Raw genomic sequence first — 22,029 nt, 5'->3', positions numbered from 1 at the left:
AATGTCCTTCCTCTGTGTTTTCTTTGTTGTTGTTGTTGCTTCATCTTTCAAAGAATGGAGGAGTTTTTTCCTGCATTTATTTTTCTTCTTACATATCACCAAAGTCATTTCTAGTATCAAACGAGTCACAAATCACTTCAAGGCCTTTTTTATTCAAAAGTGCCTGAACTCCTTCAGAGCTACTTACTGCACTACAAACGTTTATATATTTTAGTGAAGGACAAGCAACGAGGAAATTTACATCAGTGACTGCTGTTAACTTGAGGTCAAGTTCTTCTAACTGAGCACATTCAGTTAAAAGTGATATCCCTTCATTTGTAACCCCTGTTTGAGTACAGAAAATACGTCGAATTCGTGGACATGTCCACAATACATTCACATCCGTGATAAGAATACAGCCTGTTAATACAACTGTATCAAGCATTGGAAGTTTTTCGAGAAACATCAAGGATGTATCACTAAGAAGAGAATTTGGTGCATCTAGAACACGAAGGGCTTGCAATGACGAAAGGAACATAATATTATCTATTTGGGCGTTAGCCATACGAAATAACTCCAATTTAGAGCAAGATGTCAGAAAGTGCAGACCTTCTCCATGGTATGAACCTGAAACATCCAGAAACCGTAGCTGCTGAAGTCTCCCTAAAGGCTCAAAACTTTCTAATTCAGTACAAGACTCTAATGAAAGAAACTCTAATCGCTCATGCATCGACGGAGCTATCTCGCAAAGTGTCTCGAACCGCAGAGGAGTTTCACGTAAATGCAATGATGTAAGTCCCTGTTCCCGAACAACTTCGTGAATAGACGTGAGTGCAGTATCAATGTGATTCCCAGGCAAATGAAGAATTCGTAGTTTGGGAGTGAGATTTGCAAAAAAGTTCTTCCCAGTAGGGTCATATACGTTACAATTCTCTATGTATACTTCCTCCAGCGCGGCAGCTGTCTCCTTCGCTATACTACTTAGATGACACAGATCAAAGCATGAGTGCAATTTCAGTCGTTTCAACTTTGGTAGCAGTAGACCAGCAGCGCCATCAGGTTCAAGCGGACAAAGGTCCACCTCCAGTGATTCCAAATTCACCGCTCGACTGGCATTTCCAATAGATTTAATTTCTCGACACGCTACCAACTCAAGTATTTTTAAATTTTTGAGAGGGCTAAGTGCATCAAAAAACTCTACAGTAATCTGCGCGTGGTGCAACACAAGCCGAGTGAGGCCATCAGCCACAAGTTGATGGTAACGGCTCAACATATTCGCACTAGATGTTCTAAATTTACGTCCCATTGGTGAAACAGAGCACAGACCAAAGTTTGAACGCCCTTCGGCATCGTCCTTGGCATTAAAAATGATGCATTGACCGTATTTAGACATCATGATCTCTTCGTGTGTTGCCCAAGGACTTTTTGGATGCTGCACAGCCCGACGATACGGCTTTGAGACGCAACGCAGAGCGCATAGAGTACGTCTATTGTATGGAATAAACCTCATGACTTCATGCATAGTGGAAAGAGAGTCAATTTCACCCGTGAAAGGGTTAATAGACGCCCGTGACAACATATGAGCACTAAAAGTCCCTATTAAACCTTTTTCCGCTACTTGTTTTTTTCTTGTTTTATATCGTTGCTGTCAACAACACAAGACTCAAATCTTCTTTCAGAAAAAAAGAAACGTGAAGCACTCTAAAAAGTAAATAACTATAGGATCCACGAAACTATATAACAAATATATATATATATATAATGAAATATGCACCTTGGAACATCACAGGGAAAAAATATTAGCAGTAAAAACAAACACAAAAAGAAATCCAAAGAACGGTTTGAAACAAAGAATATAAAAAAAGTTTAACAAAAAAGAATATTAACCAAATGATATGCCAGCAAAAATTATAACACCATCAAAATCCATTAAATCACCGCAATACGGATCTGGAGATTCGCTCCATATCGTTTATCGCATGGTTGGCACAGTAGGAACGGTGCGGGAAAAGATCTGCATCAGCATCCTCGCTATGATTTGCGTCAGTAGCGCCATCGAGACCACGAAGCATCTCGTCAATGACACTCAGTCGTTTACGACGTAGTGCATCTGGTGTCATTTTCCCATGCCTCCCCCCATCGGCGGCAGGCAGCGGTCCCCACCACTCGGCCGTGTTAGGGAACGGATGCGCCTCCGTATTGAACAACCACCCCACGTGGCTCGTCTCGCCACCATGGCTCGGTGCAGTGGAACGGTACGACGGGATGCTACCAGGAGCCCTTCCCTGAACATGTATCACGTTGCACTCGTCAAACAGCAGGTACAGGTACTTTATTGTCTCAGCCACCATGAAGCTCTCCATTGAGTCGTCGTGCAGTCCATCGTGGTGGGGGTGGTTCACGTTGCGCAGCGAGGAGAACCCATACGGGGTGCGCATGCGCAGATTAATTGCCAGCGCCAGCTCTCTTCCCATTACGAGGTACGCAGGATCGCGAGTCGCGCGATACAGCATGTACACAGACTCCGCATGCTCAGGACGCTGCGGATACCCCTCACCCCCTCCGCGCGTACGCCCAGTCTCCAAAGAGAATGACTCTGGCAGGCCCCCAAAGTGCTTGAAGATGCTGTGAATTGGCCAGCAGCTTTCCACAGCCTCCTTATGATGACCACCAAGGAGCAGATTACCTGGGAAGAATGAGGCCAAGGACTCGTGTGAGGGCCTAAACCAACGCCCATCCCTCATGCTGACCGTTGTTAGCATCCCACCCTTCCGGATGTGGCGATTGACCGCACGCACCGAACGCTCGAAACGCTCCCAATCACCCAGGTCCCCTGAAATAACGTGTGACTTGATGAAGTACTCAATTGCACTGTCAATATTACCGCTAACATGGGATTCAGTATTGGTCCACTGACCAGTTATAATGTCGATGTGAGTTCCCATCAAATCAGTGTGCGAGTCTCGAGCAGCAAACAGAGACTCAGAGGCACGGCGGGCGGCGCGCATGTATCTGTCGTCACCTGCAACTGCAGACAGAACAGTCATTTCCAGCAAGAGAGTACCAGCTGCCGCAGTACTTGCAATCGTTGTCTCTTTTGGGCTCACACCGTGTCGAAGATTAAAGGAGCCATATGGTATACCCGTAGTTGTGTTGAAGCACGGGAGCATCCGGTTCCCCAGGTCCACGGCGAGTCGCAGGAGCCCACCCCTGTAATTGTGCTCCGCAGCAACAACCTCCACCACACCCTCTTCATACATGAAGTGCGCTGAAAGCAGTCCCCCAGGGCTCGAATCGTCGTCTCAAAGAGCGAGACAGAGACATCAATGTCGAAATTCACATTTTCTTCCACCCATCTCGCGTAACGACGGAACTCCGTGTGGAACCCGGCGACTGCCAGAGTGTCAAGTGAGTCGATGAGGGTCCACCCGTAGCCACCCATGGTGTTCTTGCCTGATCCACTAACAGAGCGCAGCTCATCCTTGGGGAACGCGTACTTGATGTACGAGTCAAAGGCGTGGGAAACCATCTCCCGCACATAGGGCTGCATTTCAGCCTGAATGGGGTGCAAAGCATCAGCACTGCGCCACGCACTTCCACCAACACCCGCGGCATCAGGCAGTTCACCGCGCACAGCACTAGCGGCAGTTAGCACCACCACTACAGCAACAACAACAACCGCTAGTGGAGACATGAAGGAAATGCGTGTGGGATGCGGCATTCTCCTTCCACGGACGCAAAAACCATCAGTACACATCCTTTCTTCTAATGACATACAGACACACATACCTTCGCAGGTAAAAACAAATCAACGACAAAAAGAACACAGCATCTCATAAAATATTAAACAGAATGTTGTCATGCATACATAAAAAAAGACGCACACGCTACGCACAGTTAAAACACTCTGAGGAGTCCCTACTCTAAAAAAGAAGGCCTATGCACCCTCGACCACGAATCAAATATGTTGTAAACATAACAACAAACACATCCTATCGGAATACGGATCTGGAGATTCGCTCCATATCGTTTATCGCATGGTTGGCACAGTAGGAACGGTGCGGGAAAAGATCTGCATCAGCATCCTCGCTATGATTTGCGTCAGTAGCGCCATCGAGACCACGAAGCATCTCGTCAATGACACTCAGTCGTTGGTTATAAAGTTCAATAGCGGTAGCCACGTTGTACCCCTCACTCGACAAGTCACAACCAATACGATCATCTCCAGGGAAAAACACAGGTACCCCACCACCTGTTCCCCACAAAATAGCGCCATTGCTATAAAGGGAAAAAGCAGTTTCCGACATCGGTCCCCACCACTCGGCCGTGTTAGGGAACAGATGCGCCTCCGTATTGAACAACCACCCCACGTGGCTCGTCTCGCCACCATGGCTCGGTGCAGTGGAACAGTACGACGGGATGCTACCAGGAGCCCTTCCCTGAACATGTATCACGTTGCACTCGTCAAACAGCAGGTACAGGTACTTTATTGTCTCAGCCACCATGAAGCTCTCCATTGAGTCGTCGTGCAGTCCATCGTGGTGGGGGTGGTTCACGTTGCGCAGCGAGGAGAACCCATACGGGGTGCGCATGCGCAGATTAATTGCCAGCGCCAGCTCTCTTCCCATTACGAGGTACGCAGGATCGCGAGTCGCGCGATACAGCATGTACACAGACTCCGCATGCTCAGGACGCTGCGGATACCCCTCACCCCCTCCGCGCGTACGCCCAGTCTCCAAAGAGAATGACTCTGGCAGGCCCCCAAAGTGCTTGAAGATGCTGTGAATTGGCCAGCAGCTTTCCACAGCCTCCTTATGATGACCACCAAGGAGCAGATTACCTGGGAAGAATGAGGCCAAGGACTCGTGTGAGGGCCTAAACCAACGCCCATCCCTCATGCTGACCGTTGTTAGCATCCCACCCTTCCGGATGTGGCGATTGACCGCACGCACCGAACGCTCGAAACGCTCCCAATCACCCAGGTCCCCTGAAATAACGTGTGACTTGATGAAGTACTCAATTGCACTGTCAATATTACCGCTAACATGGGATTCAGTATTGGTCCACTGACCAGTTATAATGTCGATGTGAGTTCCCATCAAATCAGTGTGCGAGTCTCGAGCAGCAAACAGAGACTCAGAGGCACGGCGGGCGGCGCGCATGTATCTGTCGTCACCTGCAACTGCAGACAGAACAGTCATTTCCAGCAAGAGAGTACCAGCTGCCGCAGTACTTGCAATCGTTGTCTCTTTTGGGCTCACACCGTGTCGAAGATTAAAGGAGCCATATGGTATACCCGTAGTTGTGTTGAAGCACGGGAGCATCCGGTTCCCCAGGTCCACGGCGAGTCGCAGGAGCCCACCCCTGTAATTGTGCTCCGCAGCAACAACCTCCACCACACCCTCTTCATACATGAAGTGCGCTGAAAGCAGTCCCCCCAGGGCTCGAATCGTCGTCTCAAAGAGCGAGACCGAGACATCAATGTCGAAATTCACATTTTCTTCCACCCATCTCGCGTAACGACGGAACTCCGTGTGGAACCCGGCGACTGCCAGAGTGTCAAGTGAGTCGATGAGGGTCCACCCGTAGCCACCCATGGTGTTCTTGCCTGATCCACTAACAGAGCGCAGCTCATCCTTGGGGAACGCGTACTTGATGTACGAGTCAAAGGCGTGGGAAACCATCTCCCGCACATAGGGCTGCATTTCAGCCTGAATGGGGTGCAAAGCATCAGCACTGCGCCACGCACTTCCACCAACACCCGCGGCATCAGGCAGTTCACCGCGCACAGCACTAGCGGCAGTTAGCACCACCACTACAGCAACAACAACAACCGCTAGTGGAGACATGAAGGAAATGCGTGTGGGATGCGGCATTCTCCTTCCACGGCCGCAAAAACCATCAGTACACATCCTTTCTTCTAATGACATACAGACACACATACCTTCGCAGGTAAAAACAAATCAACGACAAAAAGAACACAGCATCTCATAAAATATTAAACAGAATGTTGTCATGCATACATAAAAAAAGACGCACATGCTACGCACAGTTAAAACACTCTGAGGAGTCCCTACTCTAAAAAAGAAGGCCTATGCACCCTCGACCACGAATCAAATATGTTGTAAACATAACAACAAACACATCCTATCGGAATACGGATCTGGAGATTCGCTCCATATCGTTTATCGCATGGTTGGCACAGTAGGAACGGTGCGGGAAAAGATCTGCATCAGCATCCTCGCTATGATTTGCGTCAGTAGCGCCATCGAGACCACGAAGCATCTCGTCAATGACACTCAGTCGTTTACGACGTAGTGCATCTGGTGTCATTTTCCCATGCCTCCCCCCATCGGCGGCAGGCAGCGGTCCCCACCACTCGGCCGTGTTAGGGAACAGATGCGCCTCCGTATTGAACAACCACCCCACGTGGCTCGTCTCGCCACCATGGCTCGGTGCAGTGGAACAGTACGACGGGATGCTACCAGGAGCCCTTCCCTGAACATGTATCACGTTGCACTCGTCAAACAGCAGGTACAGGTACTTTATTGTCTCAGCCACCATGAAGCTCTCCATTGAGTCGTCGTGCAGTCCATCGTGGTGGGGGTGGTTCACGTTGCGCAGCGAGGAGAACCCATACGGGGTGCGCATGCGCAGATTAATTGCCAGCGCCAGCTCTCTTCCCATTACGAGGTACGCAGGATCGCGAGTCGCGCGATACAGCATGTACACAGACTCCGCATGCTCAGGACGCTGCGGATACCCCTCACCCCCTCCGCGCGTACGCCCAGTCTCCAAAGAGAATGACTCTGGCAGGCCCCCAAAGTGCTTGAAGATGCTGTGAATTGGCCAGCAGCTTTCCACAGCCTCCTTATGATGACCACCAAGGAGCAGATTACCTGGGAAGAATGAGGCCAAGGACTCGTGTGAGGGCCTAAACCAACGCCCATCCCTCATGCTGACCGTTGTTAGCATCCCACCCTTCCGGATGTGGCGATTGACCGCACGCACCGAACGCTCGAAACGCTCCCAATCACCCAGGTCCCCTGAAATAACGTGTGACTTGATGAAGTACTCAATTGCACTGTCAATATCACCGCTAACATGGGATTCAGTATTGGTCCACTGACCAGTTATAATGTCGATGTGAGTTCCCATCAAATCAGTGTGCGAGTCTCGAGCAGCAAACAGAGACTCAGAGGCACGGCGGGCGGCGCGCATGTATCTGTCGTCACCTGCAACTGCAGACAGAACAGTCATTTCCAGCAAGAGAGTACCAGCTGCCGCAGTACTTGCAATCGTTGTCTCTTTTGGGCTCACACCGTGTCGAAGATTAAAGGAGCCATATGGTATACCCGTAGTTGTGTTGAAGCACGGGAGCATCCGGTTCCCCAGGTCCACGGCGAGTCGCAGGAGCCCACCCCTGTAATTGTGCTCCGCAGCAACAACCTCCACCACACCCTCTTCATACATGAAGTGCGCTGAAAGCAGTCCCCCCAGGGCTCGAATCGTCGTCTCAAAGAGCGAGACCGAGACATCAATGTCGAAATTCACATTTTCTTCCACCCATCTCGCGTAACGACGGAACTCCGTGTGGAACCCGGCGACTGCCAGAGTGTCAAGTGAGTCGATGAGGGTCCACCCGTAGCCACCCATGGTGTTCTTGCCTGATCCACTAACAGAGCGCAGCTCATCCTTGGGGAACGCGTACTTGATGTACGAGTCAAAGGCGTGGGAAACCATCTCCCGCACATAGGGCTGCATTTCAGCCTGAATGGGGTGCAAAGCATCAGCACTGCGCCACGCACTTCCACCAACACCCGCGGCATCAGGCAGTTCACCGCGCACAGCACTAGCGGCAGTTAGCACCACCACTACAGCAACAACAACAACCGCTAGTGGAGAGATGAAGGAAATGCGTGTGGGATGCGGCATTCTCCTTCCACGGACGCAAAAACCATCAGTACACATCCTTTCTTCTAATGACATACAGACACACATACCTTCGCAGGTAAAAACAAATCAACGACAAAAAGAACACAGCATCTCATAAAATATTAAACAGAATGTTGTCATGCATACATAAAAAAAAGACGCACACGCTACGCACAGTTAAAACACTCTGAGGAGTCCCTACTCTAAAAAAGAAGGCCTATGCACCCTCGACCACGAATCAAATATGTTGTAAACATAACAACAAACACATCCTATCGGAATACGGATCTGGAGATTCGCTCCATATCGTTTATCGCATGGTTGGCACAGTAGGAACGGTGCGGGAAAAGATCTGCATCAGCATCCTCGCTATGATTTGCGTCAGTAGCGCCATCGAGACCACGAAGCATCTCGTCAATGACACTCAGTCGTTGGTTATAAAGTTCAATAGCGGTAGCCACGTTGTACCCCTCACTCGACAAGTCACAACCAATACGATCATCTCCAGGAAAAACACAGGTACCCCACCACCTGTTCCCCACAAAATAGCGCCATTGCTATAAAGGGAAAAAGCAGACATCGGTCCCCACCACTCGGCCGTGTTAGGGAACAGATGCGCCTCCGTATTGAACAACCACCCCACGTGGCTCGTCTCGCCACCATGGCTCGGTGCAGTGGAACAGTACGACGGGATGCTACCAGGAGCCCTTCCCTGAACATGTATCACGTTGCACTCGTCAAACAGCAGGTACAGGTACTTTATTGTCTCAGCCACCATGAAGCTCTCCATTGAGTCGTCGTGCAGTCCATCGTGGTGGGGGTGGTTCACGTTGCGCAGCGAGGAGAACCCATACGGGGTGCGCATGCGCAGATTAATTGCCAGCGCCAGCTCTCTTCCCATTACGAGGTACGCAGGATCGCGAGTCGCGCGATACAGCATGTACACAGACTCCGCATGCTCAGGACGCTGCGGATACCCCTCACCCCCCCCGCGCGTACGCCCAGTCTCCAAAGAGAATGACTCTGGCAGGCCCCCAAAGTGCTTGAAGATGCTGTGAATTGGCCAGCAGCTTTCCACAGCCTCCTTATGATGACCACCAAGGAGCAGATTACCTGGGAAGAATGAGGCCAAGGACTCGTGTGAGGGCCTAAACCAACGCCCATCCCTCATGCTGACCGTTGTTAGCATCCCACCCTTCCGGATGTGGCGATTGACCGCACGCACCGAACGCTCGAAACGCTCCCAATCACCCAGGTCCCCTGAAATAACGTGTGACTTGATGAAGTACTCAATTGCACTGTCAATATTACCGCTAACATGGGATTCAGTATTGGTCCACTGACCAGTTATAATGTCGATGTGAGTTCCCATCAAATCAGTGTGCGAGTCTCGAGCAGCAAACAGAGACTCAGAGGCACGGCGGGCGGCGCGCATGTATCTGTCGTCACCTGCAACTGCAGACAGAACAGTCATTTCCAGCAAGAGAGTACCAGCTGCCGCAGTACTTGCAATCGTTGTCTCTTTTGGGCTCACACCGTGTCGAAGATTAAAGGAGCCATATGGTATACCCGTAGTTGTGTTGAAGCACGGGAGCATCCGGTTCCCCAGGTCCACGGCGAGTCGCAGGAGCCCACCCCTGTAATTGTGCTCCGCAGCAACAACCTCCACCACACCCTCTTCATACATGAAGTGCGCTGAAAGCAGTCCCCCAGGGCTCGAATCGTCGTCTCAAAGAGCGAGACCGAGACATCAATGTCGAAATTCACATTTTCTTCCACCCATCTCGCGTAACGACGGAACTCCGTGTGGAACCCGGCGACTGCCAGAGTGTCAAGTGAGTCGATGAGGGTCCACCCGTAGCCACCCATGGTGTTCTTGCCTGATCCACTAACAGAGCGCAGCTCATCCTTGGGGAACGCGTACTTGATGTACGAGTCAAAGGCGTGGGAAACCATCTCCCGCACATAGGGCTGCATTTCAGCCTGAATGGGGTGCAAAGCATCAGCACTGCGCCACGCACTTCCACCAACACCCGCGGCATCAGGCAGTTCACCGCGCACAGCACTAGCGGCAGTTAGCACCACCACTACAGCAACAACAACAACCGCTAGTGGAGACATGAAGGAAATGCGTGTGGGATGCGGCATTCTCCTTCCACGGCCGCAAAAACCATCAGTACACATCCTTTCTTCTAATGACATACAGACACACATACCTTCGCAGGTAAAAACAAATCAACGACAAAAAGAACACAGCATCTCATAAAATATTAAACAGAATGTTGTCATGCATACATAAAAAAAAGACGCACACGCTACGCACAGTTAAAACACTCTGAGGAGTCCCTACTCTAAAAAAGAAGGCCTATGCACCCTCGACCACGAATCAAATATGTTGTAAACATAACAACAAACACATCCTATCGGAATACGGATCTGGAGATTCGCTCCATATCGTTTATCGCATGGTTGGCACAGTAGGAACGGTGCGGGAAAAGATCTGCATCAGCATCCTCGCTATGATTTGCGTCAGTAGCGCCATCGAGACCACGAAGCATCTCGTCAATGACACTCAGTCGTTTACGACGTAGTGCATCTGGTGTCATTTTCCCATGCCTCCCCCCATCGGCGGCAGGCAGCGGTCCCCACCACTCGGCCGTGTTAGGGAACAGATGCGCCTCCGTATTGAACAACCACCCCACGTGGCTCGTCTCGCCACCATGGCTCGGTGCAGTGGAACAGTACGACGGGATGCTATCAGGAGCCCTTCCCTGAACATGTATCACGTTGCACTCGTCAAACAGCAGGTACAGGTACTTTATTGTCTCAGCCACCATGAAGCTCTCCATTGAGTCGTCGTGCAGTCCATCGTGGTGGGGGTGGTTCACGTTGCGCAGCGAGGAGAACCCATACGGGGTGCGCATGCGCAGATTAATTGCCAGCGCCAGCTCTCTTCCCATTACGAGGTACGCAGGATCGCGAGTCGCGCGATACAGCATGTACACAGACTCCGCATGCTCAGGACGCTGCGGATACCCCTCACCCCCTCCGCGCGTACGCCCAGTCTCCAAAGAGAATGACTCTGGCAGGCCCCCAAAGTGCTTGAAGATGCTGTGAATTGGCCAGCAGCTTTCCACAGCCTCCTTATGATGACCACCAAGGAGCAGATTACCTGGGAAGAATGAGGCCAAGGACTCGTGTGAGGGCCTAAACCAACGCCCATCCCTCATGCTGACCGTTGTTAGCATCCCACCCTTCCGGATGTGGCGATTGACCGCACGCACCGAACGCTCGAAACGCTCCCAATCACCCAGGTCCCCTGAAATAACGTGTGACTTGATGAAGTACTCAATTGCACTGTCAATATTACCGCTAACATGGGATTCAGTATTGGTCCACTGACCAGTTATAATGTCGATGTGAGTTCCCATCAAATCAGTGTGCGAGTCTCGAGCAGCAAACAGAGACTCAGAGGCACGGCGGGCGGCGCGCATGTATCTGTCGTCACCTGCAACTGCAGACAGAACAGTCATTTCCAGCAAGAGAGTACCAGCTGCCGCAGTACTTGCAATCGTTGTCTCTTTTGGGCTCACACCGTGTCGAAGATTAAAGGAGCCATATGGTATACCCGTAGTTGTGTTGAAGCACGGGAGCATCCGGTTCCCCAGGTCCACGGCGAGTCGCAGGAGCCCACCCCTGTAATTGTGCTCCGCAGCAACAACCTCCACCACACCCTCTTCATACATGAAGTGCGCTGAAAGCAGTCCCCCAGGGCTCGAATCGTCGTCTCAAAGAGCGAGACCGAGACATCAATGTCGAAATTCACATTTTCTTCCACCCATCTCGCGTAACGACGGAACTCCGTGTGGAACCCGGCGACTGCCAGAGTGTCAAGTGAGTCGATGAGGGTCCACCCGTAGCCACCCATGGTGTTCTTGCCTGATCCACTAACAGAGCGCAGCTCATCCTTGGGGAACGCGTACTTGATGTACGAGTCAAAGGCGTGGGAAACCATCTCCCGCACATAGGGCTGCATTTCAGCCTGAATGGGGTGCAAAGCATCAGCACTGCGCCACGCACTTCCACCAACACCCGCGGCATCAGGCAGTTCACCGCGCACAGCACTAGCGGCAGTTAGCACCACCACTACAGCAACAACAACAACCGCTAGTGGAGACATGAAGGAAATGCGTGTGGGATGCGGCATTCTCCTTCCACGGCCGCAAAAACCATCAGTACACATCCTTTCTTCTAATGACATACAGACACACATACCTTCGCAGGTAAAAACAAATCAACGACAAAAAGAACACAGCATCTCATAAAATATTAAACAGAATGTTGTCATGCATACATAAAAAAGACGCACATGCTACGCACAGTTAAAACACTCTGAGGAGTCCCTACTCTAAAAAAAGAAGGCCTATGCACCCTCGACCACGAATCAAATATGTTGTAAACATAACAACAAACACATCCTATCGGAATACGGATCTGGAGATTCGCTCCATATCGTTTATCGCATGGTTGGCACAGTAGGAACGGTGCGGGAAAAGATCTGCATCAGCATCCTCGCTATGATTTGCGTCAGTAGCGCCATCGAGACCACGAAGCATCTCGTCAATGACACTCAGTCGTTTACGACGTAGTGCATCTGGTGTCATTTTCCCATGCCTCCCCCCATCGGCGGCAGGCAGCGGTCCCCACCACTCGGCCGTGTTAGGGAACAGATGCGCCTCCGTATTGAACAACCACCCCACGTGGCTCGTCTCGCCACCATGGCTCGGTGCAGTGGAACAGTACGACGGGATGCTACCAGGAGCCCTTCCCTGAACATGTATCACGTTGCACTCGTCAAACAGCAGGTACAGGTACTTTATTGTCTCAGCCACCATGAAGCTCTCCATTGAGTCGTCGTGCAGTCCATCGTGGTGGGGGTGGTTCACGTTGCGCAGCGAGGAGAACCCATACGGGGTGCGCATGCGCAGATTAATTGCCAGCGCCAGCTCTCTTCCCATTACGAGGTACGCAGGATCGCGAGTCGCGCGATACAGCATGTACACAGACTCCGCATGCTCAGGACGCTGCGGATACCCCTCACCCCCTCCGCGCGTACGCCCAGTCTCCAAAGAGAATGACTCTGGCAGGCCCCCAAAGTGCTTGAAGATGCTGTGAATTGGCCAGCAGCTTTCCACAGCCTCCTTATGATGACCACCAAGGAGCAGATTACCTGGGAAGAATGAGGCCAAGGACTCGTGTGAGGGCCTAAACCAACGCCCATCCCTCATGCTGACCGTTGTTAGCATCCCACCCTTCCGGATGTGGCGATTGACCGCACGCACCGAACGCTCGAAACGCTCCCAATCACCCAGGTCCCCTGAAATAACGTGTGACTTGATGAAGTACTCAATTGCACTGTCAATATTACCGCTAACATGGGATTCAGTATTGGTCCACTGACCAGTTATAATGTCGATGTGAGTTCCCATCAAATCAGTGTGCGAGTCTCGAGCAGCAAACAGAGACTCAGAGGCACGGCGGGCGGCGCGCATGTATCTGTCGTCACCTGCAACTGCAGACAGAACAGTCATTTCCAGCAAGAGAGTACCAGCTGCCGCAGTACTTGCAATCGTTGTCTCTTTTGGGCTCACACCGTGTCGAAGATTAAAGGAGCCATATGGTATACCCGTAGTTGTGTTGAAGCACGGGAGCATCCGGTTCCCCAGGTCCACGGCGAGTCGCAGGAGCCCACCCCTGTAATTGTGCTCCGCAGCAACAACCTCCACCACACCCTCTTCATACATGAAGTGCGCTGAAAGCAGTCCCCCAGGGCTCGAATCGTCGTCTCAAAGAGCGAGACAGAGACATCAATGTCGAAATTCACATTTTCTTCCACCCATCTCGCGTAACGACGGAACTCCGTGTGGAACCCGGCGACTGCCAGAGTGTCAAGTGAGTCGATGAGGGTCCACCCGTAGCCACCCATGGTGTTCTTGCCTGATCCACTAACAGAGCGCAGCTCATCCTTGGGGAACGCGTACTTGATGTACGAGTCAAAGGCGTGGGAAACCATCTCCCGCACATAGGGCTGCATTTCAGCCTGAATGGGGTGCAAAGCATCAGCACTGCGCCACGCACTTCCACCAACACCCGCGGCATCAGGCAGTTCACCGCGCACAGCACTAGCCGTTGTTATTAATAGGACTGTAACACAAAAGAAAAAGAATATATTTGTATTCATATTTTTTTACTTTTTTTTAGTGGATAAGTTTACCCTATGACGTATATATATTGATTTTGTAGAGTTGTGTAGAATACAAGAGAACGGTCAACAAAATTTATTTTTTTAAGTATCTATTGTTAGATCTTTATAGATAGAGTATTATGAAATTTATTTTTTTTAAAATGCACAAAATCATTATTTTGTGCTATAATTTTCTTTCCTACTTTGGTCAAGTTCTACAAAATAAAATGAAATAAAGAAGAAAATTCGCCAAGGTATTCGAATTAATTACGTACGACCATGCCATAAATCAAAACAGAAGGAAAAAAGATTAATTATTGAGCTCTCCATTGTTCCGGATGACTCACCCGGAAGGGGTTACAAATTAACAGTTTCTAGGGTTCCTTTCTCTCCAAATTTCTCCGCATTAACGCAGAGAGAGTTTGGGGTAAGCGAAACGGTAAAGAAAAACCCAAACTTAAATCCTTTGAAAACGCTTATCCAGTCGCTATTCCACAACCCTTACTGAAAGAAAGAAATAGAAGGAAACATTAGAACATTCCAGATGACCTTAACTGCAGCAGAGCCATTACTGATGCTTATTTTTTTTTTTTCACTTGCTCCTAGCGATAGAAATCAGAAGAAATGGAACTGGAAATGTGTACAACTTGAACCTTACTATTTGGTTCTCTTACTGCTGGAATTCCAGTTTGTATTTACTGTGTTTTTCCATTATTATTTTTTTACCACAGATGACGCTTGTAAACGCGCAAGAAGAAGAGTTTTGCTTTCTGCAATATTAATTTTTTGATCATTATGGGAATACTGCATGTGGTGAGTTGATGGTAGAACGGTGTCGCAAGGTTTTCTCTCTTTAACTTCCAAAAAATTAGAATGTGTCGAACAGAGTTCGTTCCTAGGAGGTGATTCGCAAACACTGCTAAGCGCCACGGTCACATCTAACTCGTCAGATGATATTGGTTGCAGTATATCTTCCTGGATGATTTGATCATCTTTTGTCTCTTTCTTTTTAGTTATGTTATGGTCATTTACAGTCAGGACACTTTCTTTCCTTCTATTAGAGTTTGAGAAGTTCCCTGGATGCATTACTTTGGACATGCTTCTATCAACTGAATTCTCAGTATAGTCGTTTTGGTCCAACAGAGTCTTATTTACTCCCTTTTTATCGTTGCTAGAATTTCCAGCTCTGCGGCAGTTAAGGAGATGAATGTGTTCCTCTTTCTGTGGGGGTTCAATCTTTTTAGCAGTGATAGATAAAAGTCGAGAACGAGTTACGGATGAAGTAGACGACGTGCCATGCCGCTCAACTCTTGATGCGTGCGTAGCCAAAGCATGTGGAGAACTGTAATAATGTTGGATGTCGTGTTCAGAGTTAACTTCAGATGAATTAGTGACTTGCAGGCTTTTAAACTCCTATAATGTATTCCTCAGAAGAAGAAAGTATGTCTTTAACTCAACGGATAGAGCGTCTAGGAAGTTTATGGAAGGAGTGGATCTGTCACTTAGCTTCTGTACAGCTTTTCTTTCACGAGTGTGAGAGAAAAACATATTCGATTGATCGCCATTAGAAAGAACAGGCAAGCCTTGCAGGGAGCGAACCTTCAACAATAAGTTGGATTGCGCTTCCTCATGGGACTTCATCTTCATTCCTAGCTGTTGCAAACTCGTCATAAAGGTATCAAGTATGATCATATTCTTCTCACTTTCAACGCGAGATGATAAAACTCCAGTCAATCGTTGCGAACGTTTCTTCTCTACGCTTATCTGTAACTCCTTCGACTTTGAAAGCAATGTAACAATGTGGAATGACTCTTCTTCAATCATTCGATTGCAAGTCTCATAACTAAGGTTTACCGCCACAGTCCGTTGAATCTGCCGTCTTCTCAAGGCCTTGCGTTGTGACGCGATACCTAAGGCTGCAGCACGCTCACGCTCCACCTCTTTCCAAAGCTGTTGTAACCCACGCTATGTTAGAGAAAGGGTTTCAGATGTATAATTGAAGTCATTTTTTATCATCGATAGAAGTAGCATGAGTATGGAATTTTCATCACTAGTATCCTCTTTGCGCTCCGTGCTAACGAGTCTTGACAAGATTTCCGCCGTCGCACCAGCAGAAGCCGATTGTATTCCTTTCCATGCACGACAAAGATCAGCTGATGTGTGTTGTGCCCTAAGAATAATTTCCTCTGGTTTACAAAACTCAGAAAGTGTACAGTATATGCGGCGAAAATGTTGATCATAGAGAAGTGATTGGGTATTGCAAACTTGAGTAACATGATGATGCATCACATCAGTTTCTTCGCGGAAAGCATCGCACAAATCTATAAGAATAATTGAGAGATCCCTTTCCAAATCATCCAAAGTGGTGTTCACTCCCTTTCATCTACATATTAACAACTCTCAGGAATAGTCTGTACCTTACTTTTCCTTAATAAAAGGAGTTAAAAAACAAATAAAAACCATCTTGTCCTTGTTACCACAATCACTGCACTGGACTCCGTTTCAACAACGATTCCTTCCCCATTTTTCCTTCACGATTTTTACCTACCAAAAAATAAAATAAAAAAACAGGACTGACGCAATAAAAGTATCAAAAAATCCTGCAACCCCGCCTCCCATGTGAGGTAAAGAGGGTTGAGTTAGACAGACTTTCAAAAACATACTGTCCGTAGACTGTAATGAAAAGAAAACCCAACGGAAAACATGTATTCTCATTCTATTATAATAATTATTTTACATGGTAATGTGAAGCATTATCATTCTTTTCGTAAGGTTCCAAGATGAGTGAGGAAAAAAAAAAAGAAACGTTTCCCGGCTTGGTCCGGCTCTTTGTTATATAGTAAAAAAAAAAGCCACACAACGTATTTTGGTCCATAGCATAATGCATACGAACCCTGTCACTCACTCAACATCTCCAAAACATCGGAACGAATAATCAACTTTTTTTTAATAAAGCCAATAGAGTAAATACACACCTGGTAGGAGTTACGAAGTACACCATTCCACGGTCCCTTCCTCACCAAACTCCTCCGTGTGGAGTGTGGAGGGACTAAAGTGTTTTAGTTGGGGACGGCGAAGAAAAAAAAGAAAACATAAATCCTTCCTAAACGCTTATTTTGGCTAGTTTTTCATGTACGACGGAGAAAAAAAAATGAAAAATGGTTACACTAACCCTAACCCATTAATAACATAAACCTTTTAGTGGGGCATGTTCCCTTCAATTACTTCGAAGAAACAGATAAAAATAAAAAGGAAAGCATGGGTTACAATCAGTAACCGGTGAAAACGGTCTTGACGAAGAAAAAAAAAAATGAAAAAAAGGAGAGGGAAGAGAAGTAATACGAAGCACAAAAGCGTTAAATTCCCTATTCCACATTTACTGGATTTTGTTTATTGCGTTACATAATTAATTTATTTCCTATTATTTTTTAGGATGGAAAAAAAGACGACTTATTTTGCTTCACACCATGCAAGATAACACCCTGATTGCTTACTTGGAAGTGCTGCAATGTCCTCACATTTCGTTATCTTAGAACTATTCGTACGTGCCTCAAAAAAAGACAACGGTGGAACCAGAGATTGTTGTGTCTTGTAATGAGGCATTCCCTCCACACCCAACAAATCGGCAAGTGTCATGTAAAGATCCAAATGGGTTGATATGCGGCGCGTCCGTTGCATTAAATTTTTCTTAGATAATCCTTCTTGTCTACCTTTGAGCTGATCAATGCGAGATAGGACCTCAGGGTGAAGAATCATTCCTACGAATGGCAAAGCCCGCTCTAGTTTTCCTGGAGCAGTTAATTCATAATAATGGCCCATGTGACTGCCATGGTCAGAAAGTAGTATGAGTACGTTTGATGGATCGTCAAAAAAACGTAATTCCGTTCGTAGATTTTCAAGAAATGCAGTGAGGGCGTCATCAATAAGGTACAAAACCCCATGGGTCCCCTCATGACCTTCAACAAGATGTGATACATAAAAAAAAAAAGAAGTCCCATCAATTGAATGTTGAAAATCATGAATGGAATTATTATTATTTTTCCTTTGCTTTTGACCTCGCATCTGACGTTTCACAAGTGTAAGTGTATAATTCAAAACATATTCATGAACATGTCGCTGTCCTATGCAACGTTTCAATATGCTGTTAGCCCCTTGAAAATTACCCTCAAGAGCAGAGTATTGAGTATGGCAGAAAGGGCCAAACGTATAGTAATCAAGATCATCTCCGTAGGGCTCTCCAAAACCGGCACTAAAGCTCTGATCATCAATTAATGCATGCATCAAGTCAAAGCAATCTCCTGTTGTAAAAGAAGTGCTAAAAAGATCACCAAACGATTTTTTCCCTAATCGAAATAAACTGGTATTAAATAGGTCCTTTTTCCCTCTTTTTTTTTCAAGTTCCGGAAAAAAACCTGTAAAAAGTGGTACAAGATTTGCCTCTGTGCTGTGACCTAATGTTGTAGCACCCTGGGCCTCTATGAAAATATGTTCACTTGAAGCATTTTTACGGAATTGGTAAAGCCAATTACTAAACTTTGGTAGGGAACGAAGTACCTCCTGACGGCTTACCGCATCAATTACCAAAATGAGAATGTTAGCCGGAGGACTTCGGGTACTATTGTAATTATCATCAAGTGTTCTTACATTTCCTTTAGACTTCATATTTCGTCTGAGTGGTGGAAACATGTGGTATTCCTCATAGTCTAGGGAGGGGCAATAGACTGTATAAGCAACACTTTCTCCCAAAGGAACTTCCCATACTGTTTTTGACTTCCAATTTGCACGCATATTTCGTTCCTCTCTGCTTCGTGGTTCCCGTGAAACCAGATTTAGACTTGAAGGAAGTAGTTCAACAGAAAGAATAACACCTGTGGTATCACGTTTTACCCTAACACCCATAGAGTGATGAACTGTCTCATTGGTACCGTAACGTTTCTCTAGCATTCGGTGCCACTTCTTACTGTTTCCAAGCACCTTGGGAAGAACATCTTCACCACCGCTAAACTCACTTCGCTCTGGACGCTCGAGATAAACAATAGGCTGCTCCCCGTTACCAGGGCAAATAGGGGATACAATTAGAATGCCTTCTTCCTCATCAAGAACTGAAATCTTGTTTCTTCCACAGTTATCAGCTCCAGGAAACATACTTAATATTCTTTTAGGGGTATATTCTGTTAATACCCATCCTCTTGCAGCAGTCGAAGAAAGTTTCATACCCTCAAGACCACAAAAATCTATCACATCCCCCAGCATTCCAACTTCCAGGAGACGTTTTGTATCCCCTGGAATATAAGTTGGTGTAAATGATATGAACATAATAAGCGCAAAGATCATTATTAAAATTAGAAAACATAGCTTTCGCCATAGTATATTATCGAAAACAAAAAAACGAGTCTTGGAGAGCCCTTTCAAGCTCGAAAAAAGTTGAAAAAATCTAAAAAATGGGGTCATTAGGACTCCACAACCAAGAGTAACGATGGTAATATCAGACCCCAATCGAAATAAAATTAGCATGATTTCCTGTGTCTGACGATGACGATTCGATATTGTCATATGAATAAAAACATGCACCATAATGACAATCATTGATGTCACAGCAAAACAGGTACCACGAATTTTTTTCTCAAATAGAGTATATCTCGTAACGCTCCGTAGAGTTATTGGAAGAAAAAATATGGCACATGCTGCAGAAGCTAGTGCTATAGAGAGTAATTCCATCGCAAGAAGTACAGTAGGAGAAACACCCCGGACAGCCCGTGTCATCCCTATTAGCACTGTCCAAGAGAAAAAAAATAGCATAGACGCAACCGTGATACGGAGTGATATCTCCAAACGCATTTCGTTTTCTTTGAAATGCTACGTATAGGAAAAAAAAAAAGAGGTTCCAAAGAGTCGTTTCTTTTTTTTTGGGGGGAGGGGAGGGAGGGAGGTAAAGGAAGGGAGGGAAGGGGAATAGAAAAAAATATGGTGTAATCTTATCAGAACTATCCTGTCTAAGGAATTCAAAAATAAAGAATGGAAAGAATAATAATAATAGTAATAATAATAATAATAATAATAATAATAATAATAATAATAATAATAATAATAATAATAATAAAGAAAAAATAAATAAAGATTTTATTTCAGTTTTTCCAAATCGATAAAGAGTCATCAGAAATAAAGAATAATATCAAATTCAAGTAATAACCATCTATGCCCATTCGTTTTTGTTTCTCACTTACGATATGGATAATACAGAAAAAATTTTCATCATTAAAGGAGAGCTAGTTATTGTATTTCCGCTTTTTTTCCTTTCAACAAATTTACAGTGTGTAAGAGCGTCCTGGAGTACTTCCAGAGTCTGCCACAGCTTATCTCTTTCCTCTAGTAACACGCCAAGTTGATCTAAGGATATTATGGGTGCCTTCTTGGGTAATAGTTCCTCAACAAGAAAACCATAATCGTCACTCCAATCTTCTTCTTCAGTTTGAGAAGACGTTAAACATTGTTGATGCCGCCGGTGAGCGGTCAGAACAAATTCCTCATAAGACTCTATATCTCTTCTTAAATCATTTAAAATAGGATAGTATTGATTCGGCATACCAAACGATGAAAACTGCATGTCATCTATTGAAAATGAGGAAATATCATTAGACTTTAAATCAAGAAGAAGAACTTGTTTTGATGGACCGTTACCATATTTCTTTCGTTTTCCTGAATGTAATGACCTGGATTCTGGTATCATCCCCTCTCTATTTTCGAAAGAAGAAGCCACCGAATTTCTAACGGTTGGAAAAGAATCAGACCTTGCAAGCTCCTTCACGTTATCTATTTCCCTTCCTGATATTACCCTGTAGTTTTCTCCTATTTCTTTTCTTATTTCATTAGTTTTTGCTTTTTCATATGTCAATTCAACAGGGTTCAACTCACTGTACTTCTCCCGGACCATCTTTTGCTGAAGTTTCATGGCTCTTGTCATCCTTACTCCTTCCACACATCCGGCACCTCCATTATTACTTAAGCGGCGTTCAATTGCTGTTCTTGAGTATGTGTTCAACATTTTGGTCATAAACTGATACGTCCATTTTAATAGCATAATATGTTCTTGTAATTTTCCTGACGCCAGACGTGTAATATCTATCTCTAAAGAAAATTCCGGAGGCACACAACTACGAAGCATAAGTTGCAATATTTGAATATTCTTCTCACACTGACCGCGTTCCTGCAAACTATCTAAAGAAGGATCCTGATTTGTACAAGTGGTTAACGTCACATCCCAATCAAGACGTCCAAGTAGCTGAGAAGATCTTCTGGCTCTCGATTGAGCAGAATGTGCACTTTGCAAACCGAAAACCTTACAATTTTCTGCCACTCGATTAACAGCGGCATCAACTACAGTACAATATGCCACACCATCACGTAATGACTCAACGCTAGGGTATTCTGCAGAACAAACGCTATTAATCCATAGAAGCAATTCCCCTCTTCCAGAGGGATGTATTGTTGTCACAGTACCAGGCATTCAGCTACAATATAAACAAGCTTCTTTACTAAATAAAGATAAACTGTTTTTTTTTTTTTTTTGAGGCAGCCCCCTAGAGCAAAAGAAAAAAGGAAGTACACAGATAAATAAATAAATAAATAAATAAATAAATAAATATCACATACACACAGACGTATATATATATATATATATATATATATATATCAGGGATCTCAAAAAAAAAAGATAATCATAGTTAAGCAAGAAAGAATAATTTATTCGCAGTAATACACAATATATCTTAACTCCCCCGAGAAAATAGTAAATTCAGGAAAAAAATGGGTCCAGAAAAGGAGACTTCTTGTAGGGCAAAACTATGCATTGACCAAACACCTTAACAGTATAG

The 22,029-nt window shown here is 46.3% G+C and overlaps 12 protein-coding genes across 13 annotated transcripts; all 12 read right to left on the bottom strand.

The window, feature by feature from the left end:
- Positions 1-88: 88 nt before the first annotated feature.
- On the bottom strand, positions 89-1,558 carry LSM04_008161 (uncharacterized protein; the record flags this gene model as incomplete). The annotated part of the gene is made up of 1 exon (XM_067333497.1): positions 89-1,558. One exon carries the CDS (start codon positions 1,556-1,558, stop codon positions 89-91), a length of 1,470 nt encoding a protein of 489 aa, XP_067190567.1.
- A 355-nt stretch (positions 1,559-1,913) lies between these two features.
- LSM04_007096 (Glycoside hydrolase family 47) lies at positions 1,914-3,673 on the bottom strand (the record flags this gene model as incomplete). Its single annotated transcript, XM_067333496.1, has 2 exons — positions 1,914-3,247; positions 3,349-3,673. The coding sequence occupies 2 exons, from the start codon at positions 3,671-3,673 to the stop codon at positions 1,914-1,916; spliced, it is 1,659 nt and encodes a 552-aa protein (XP_067190536.1).
- Positions 3,674-3,971: 298 nt separating this feature from the next.
- On the bottom strand, positions 3,972-5,909 carry LSM04_009145 (the record flags this gene model as incomplete). 2 transcript variants are annotated; one of them, XM_067333494.1, is made up of 1 exon in its annotated part: positions 3,972-5,909. In XM_067333494.1, the coding sequence occupies one exon, from the start codon at positions 5,907-5,909 to the stop codon at positions 3,972-3,974; it is 1,938 nt and encodes a 645-aa protein (XP_067190584.1). The 2 variants fall into 2 exon arrangements, with proteins under 2 accessions (XP_067190584.1, XP_067190585.1); XM_067333495.1 differs by having other exon boundaries at positions 3,972-5,828.
- Positions 5,910-6,126: 217 nt separating this feature from the next.
- On the bottom strand, positions 6,127-7,914 carry LSM04_002356 (Glycoside hydrolase family 47; the record flags this gene model as incomplete). Its single annotated transcript, XM_067333493.1, has 1 exon — positions 6,127-7,914. The coding sequence occupies one exon, from the start codon at positions 7,912-7,914 to the stop codon at positions 6,127-6,129; it is 1,788 nt and encodes a 595-aa protein (XP_067190431.1).
- Positions 7,915-8,186: 272 nt separating this feature from the next.
- LSM04_009374 (Glycoside hydrolase family 47) lies at positions 8,187-9,388 on the bottom strand (the record flags this gene model as incomplete). Its single annotated transcript, XM_067333492.1, has 2 exons — positions 8,187-8,384; positions 8,432-9,388. The coding sequence occupies 2 exons, from the start codon at positions 9,386-9,388 to the stop codon at positions 8,187-8,189; spliced, it is 1,155 nt and encodes a 384-aa protein (XP_067190588.1).
- A 56-nt stretch (positions 9,389-9,444) lies between these two features.
- LSM04_008243 (Glycoside hydrolase family 47) lies at positions 9,445-10,116 on the bottom strand (the record flags this gene model as incomplete). Its single annotated transcript, XM_067333490.1, has 1 exon — positions 9,445-10,116. One exon carries the CDS (start codon positions 10,114-10,116, stop codon positions 9,445-9,447), a length of 672 nt encoding a protein of 223 aa, XP_067190571.1.
- Positions 10,117-10,334: 218 nt separating this feature from the next.
- LSM04_009474 (Glycoside hydrolase family 47) lies at positions 10,335-12,175 on the bottom strand (the record flags this gene model as incomplete). The annotated part of the gene is made up of 2 exons (XM_067333489.1): positions 10,335-11,688; positions 11,787-12,175. 2 exons carry the CDS (start codon positions 12,173-12,175, stop codon positions 10,335-10,337), a joined length of 1,743 nt encoding a protein of 580 aa, XP_067190592.1.
- A 217-nt stretch (positions 12,176-12,392) lies between these two features.
- On the bottom strand, positions 12,393-14,155 carry LSM04_003694 (Glycoside hydrolase family 47; the record flags this gene model as incomplete). Its single annotated transcript, XM_067333488.1, has 2 exons — positions 12,393-13,726; positions 13,828-14,155. 2 exons carry the CDS (start codon positions 14,153-14,155, stop codon positions 12,393-12,395), a joined length of 1,662 nt encoding a protein of 553 aa, XP_067190455.1.
- A 717-nt stretch (positions 14,156-14,872) lies between these two features.
- LSM04_002059 (uncharacterized protein) lies at positions 14,873-15,982 on the bottom strand (the record flags this gene model as incomplete). Its single annotated transcript, XM_067333487.1, has 2 exons — positions 14,873-15,552; positions 15,661-15,982. 2 exons carry the CDS (start codon positions 15,980-15,982, stop codon positions 14,873-14,875), a joined length of 1,002 nt encoding a protein of 333 aa, XP_067190424.1.
- Positions 15,983-16,123: 141 nt separating this feature from the next.
- LSM04_005159 (uncharacterized protein) lies at positions 16,124-16,444 on the bottom strand (the record flags this gene model as incomplete). Its single annotated transcript, XM_067333486.1, has 1 exon — positions 16,124-16,444. The coding sequence occupies one exon, from the start codon at positions 16,442-16,444 to the stop codon at positions 16,124-16,126; it is 321 nt and encodes a 106-aa protein (XP_067190484.1).
- Positions 16,445-17,608: 1,164 nt separating this feature from the next.
- LSM04_000664 (Protein of unknown function DUF229) lies at positions 17,609-19,921 on the bottom strand (the record flags this gene model as incomplete). The annotated part of the gene is made up of 1 exon (XM_067333485.1): positions 17,609-19,921. The coding sequence occupies one exon, from the start codon at positions 19,919-19,921 to the stop codon at positions 17,609-17,611; it is 2,313 nt and encodes a 770-aa protein (XP_067190380.1).
- Positions 19,922-20,378: 457 nt separating this feature from the next.
- LSM04_004124 (uncharacterized protein) lies at positions 20,379-21,662 on the bottom strand (the record flags this gene model as incomplete). Its single annotated transcript, XM_067333484.1, has 1 exon — positions 20,379-21,662. The coding sequence occupies one exon, from the start codon at positions 21,660-21,662 to the stop codon at positions 20,379-20,381; it is 1,284 nt and encodes a 427-aa protein (XP_067190464.1).
- Between the last annotated feature and the right edge of the window lie 367 nt (positions 21,663-22,029).

The sequence above is a fragment of the Trypanosoma melophagium genome, assembly GCF_022059095.1.
Source record: "Trypanosoma melophagium isolate St. Kilda chromosome Unknown ctg27segment0, whole genome shotgun sequence".
In the NCBI taxonomy this organism is placed as follows: domain Eukaryota; phylum Euglenozoa; class Kinetoplastea; order Trypanosomatida; family Trypanosomatidae; genus Trypanosoma; species Trypanosoma melophagium.
This window is presented reverse-complemented; position numbering and strand designations above follow the sequence as displayed.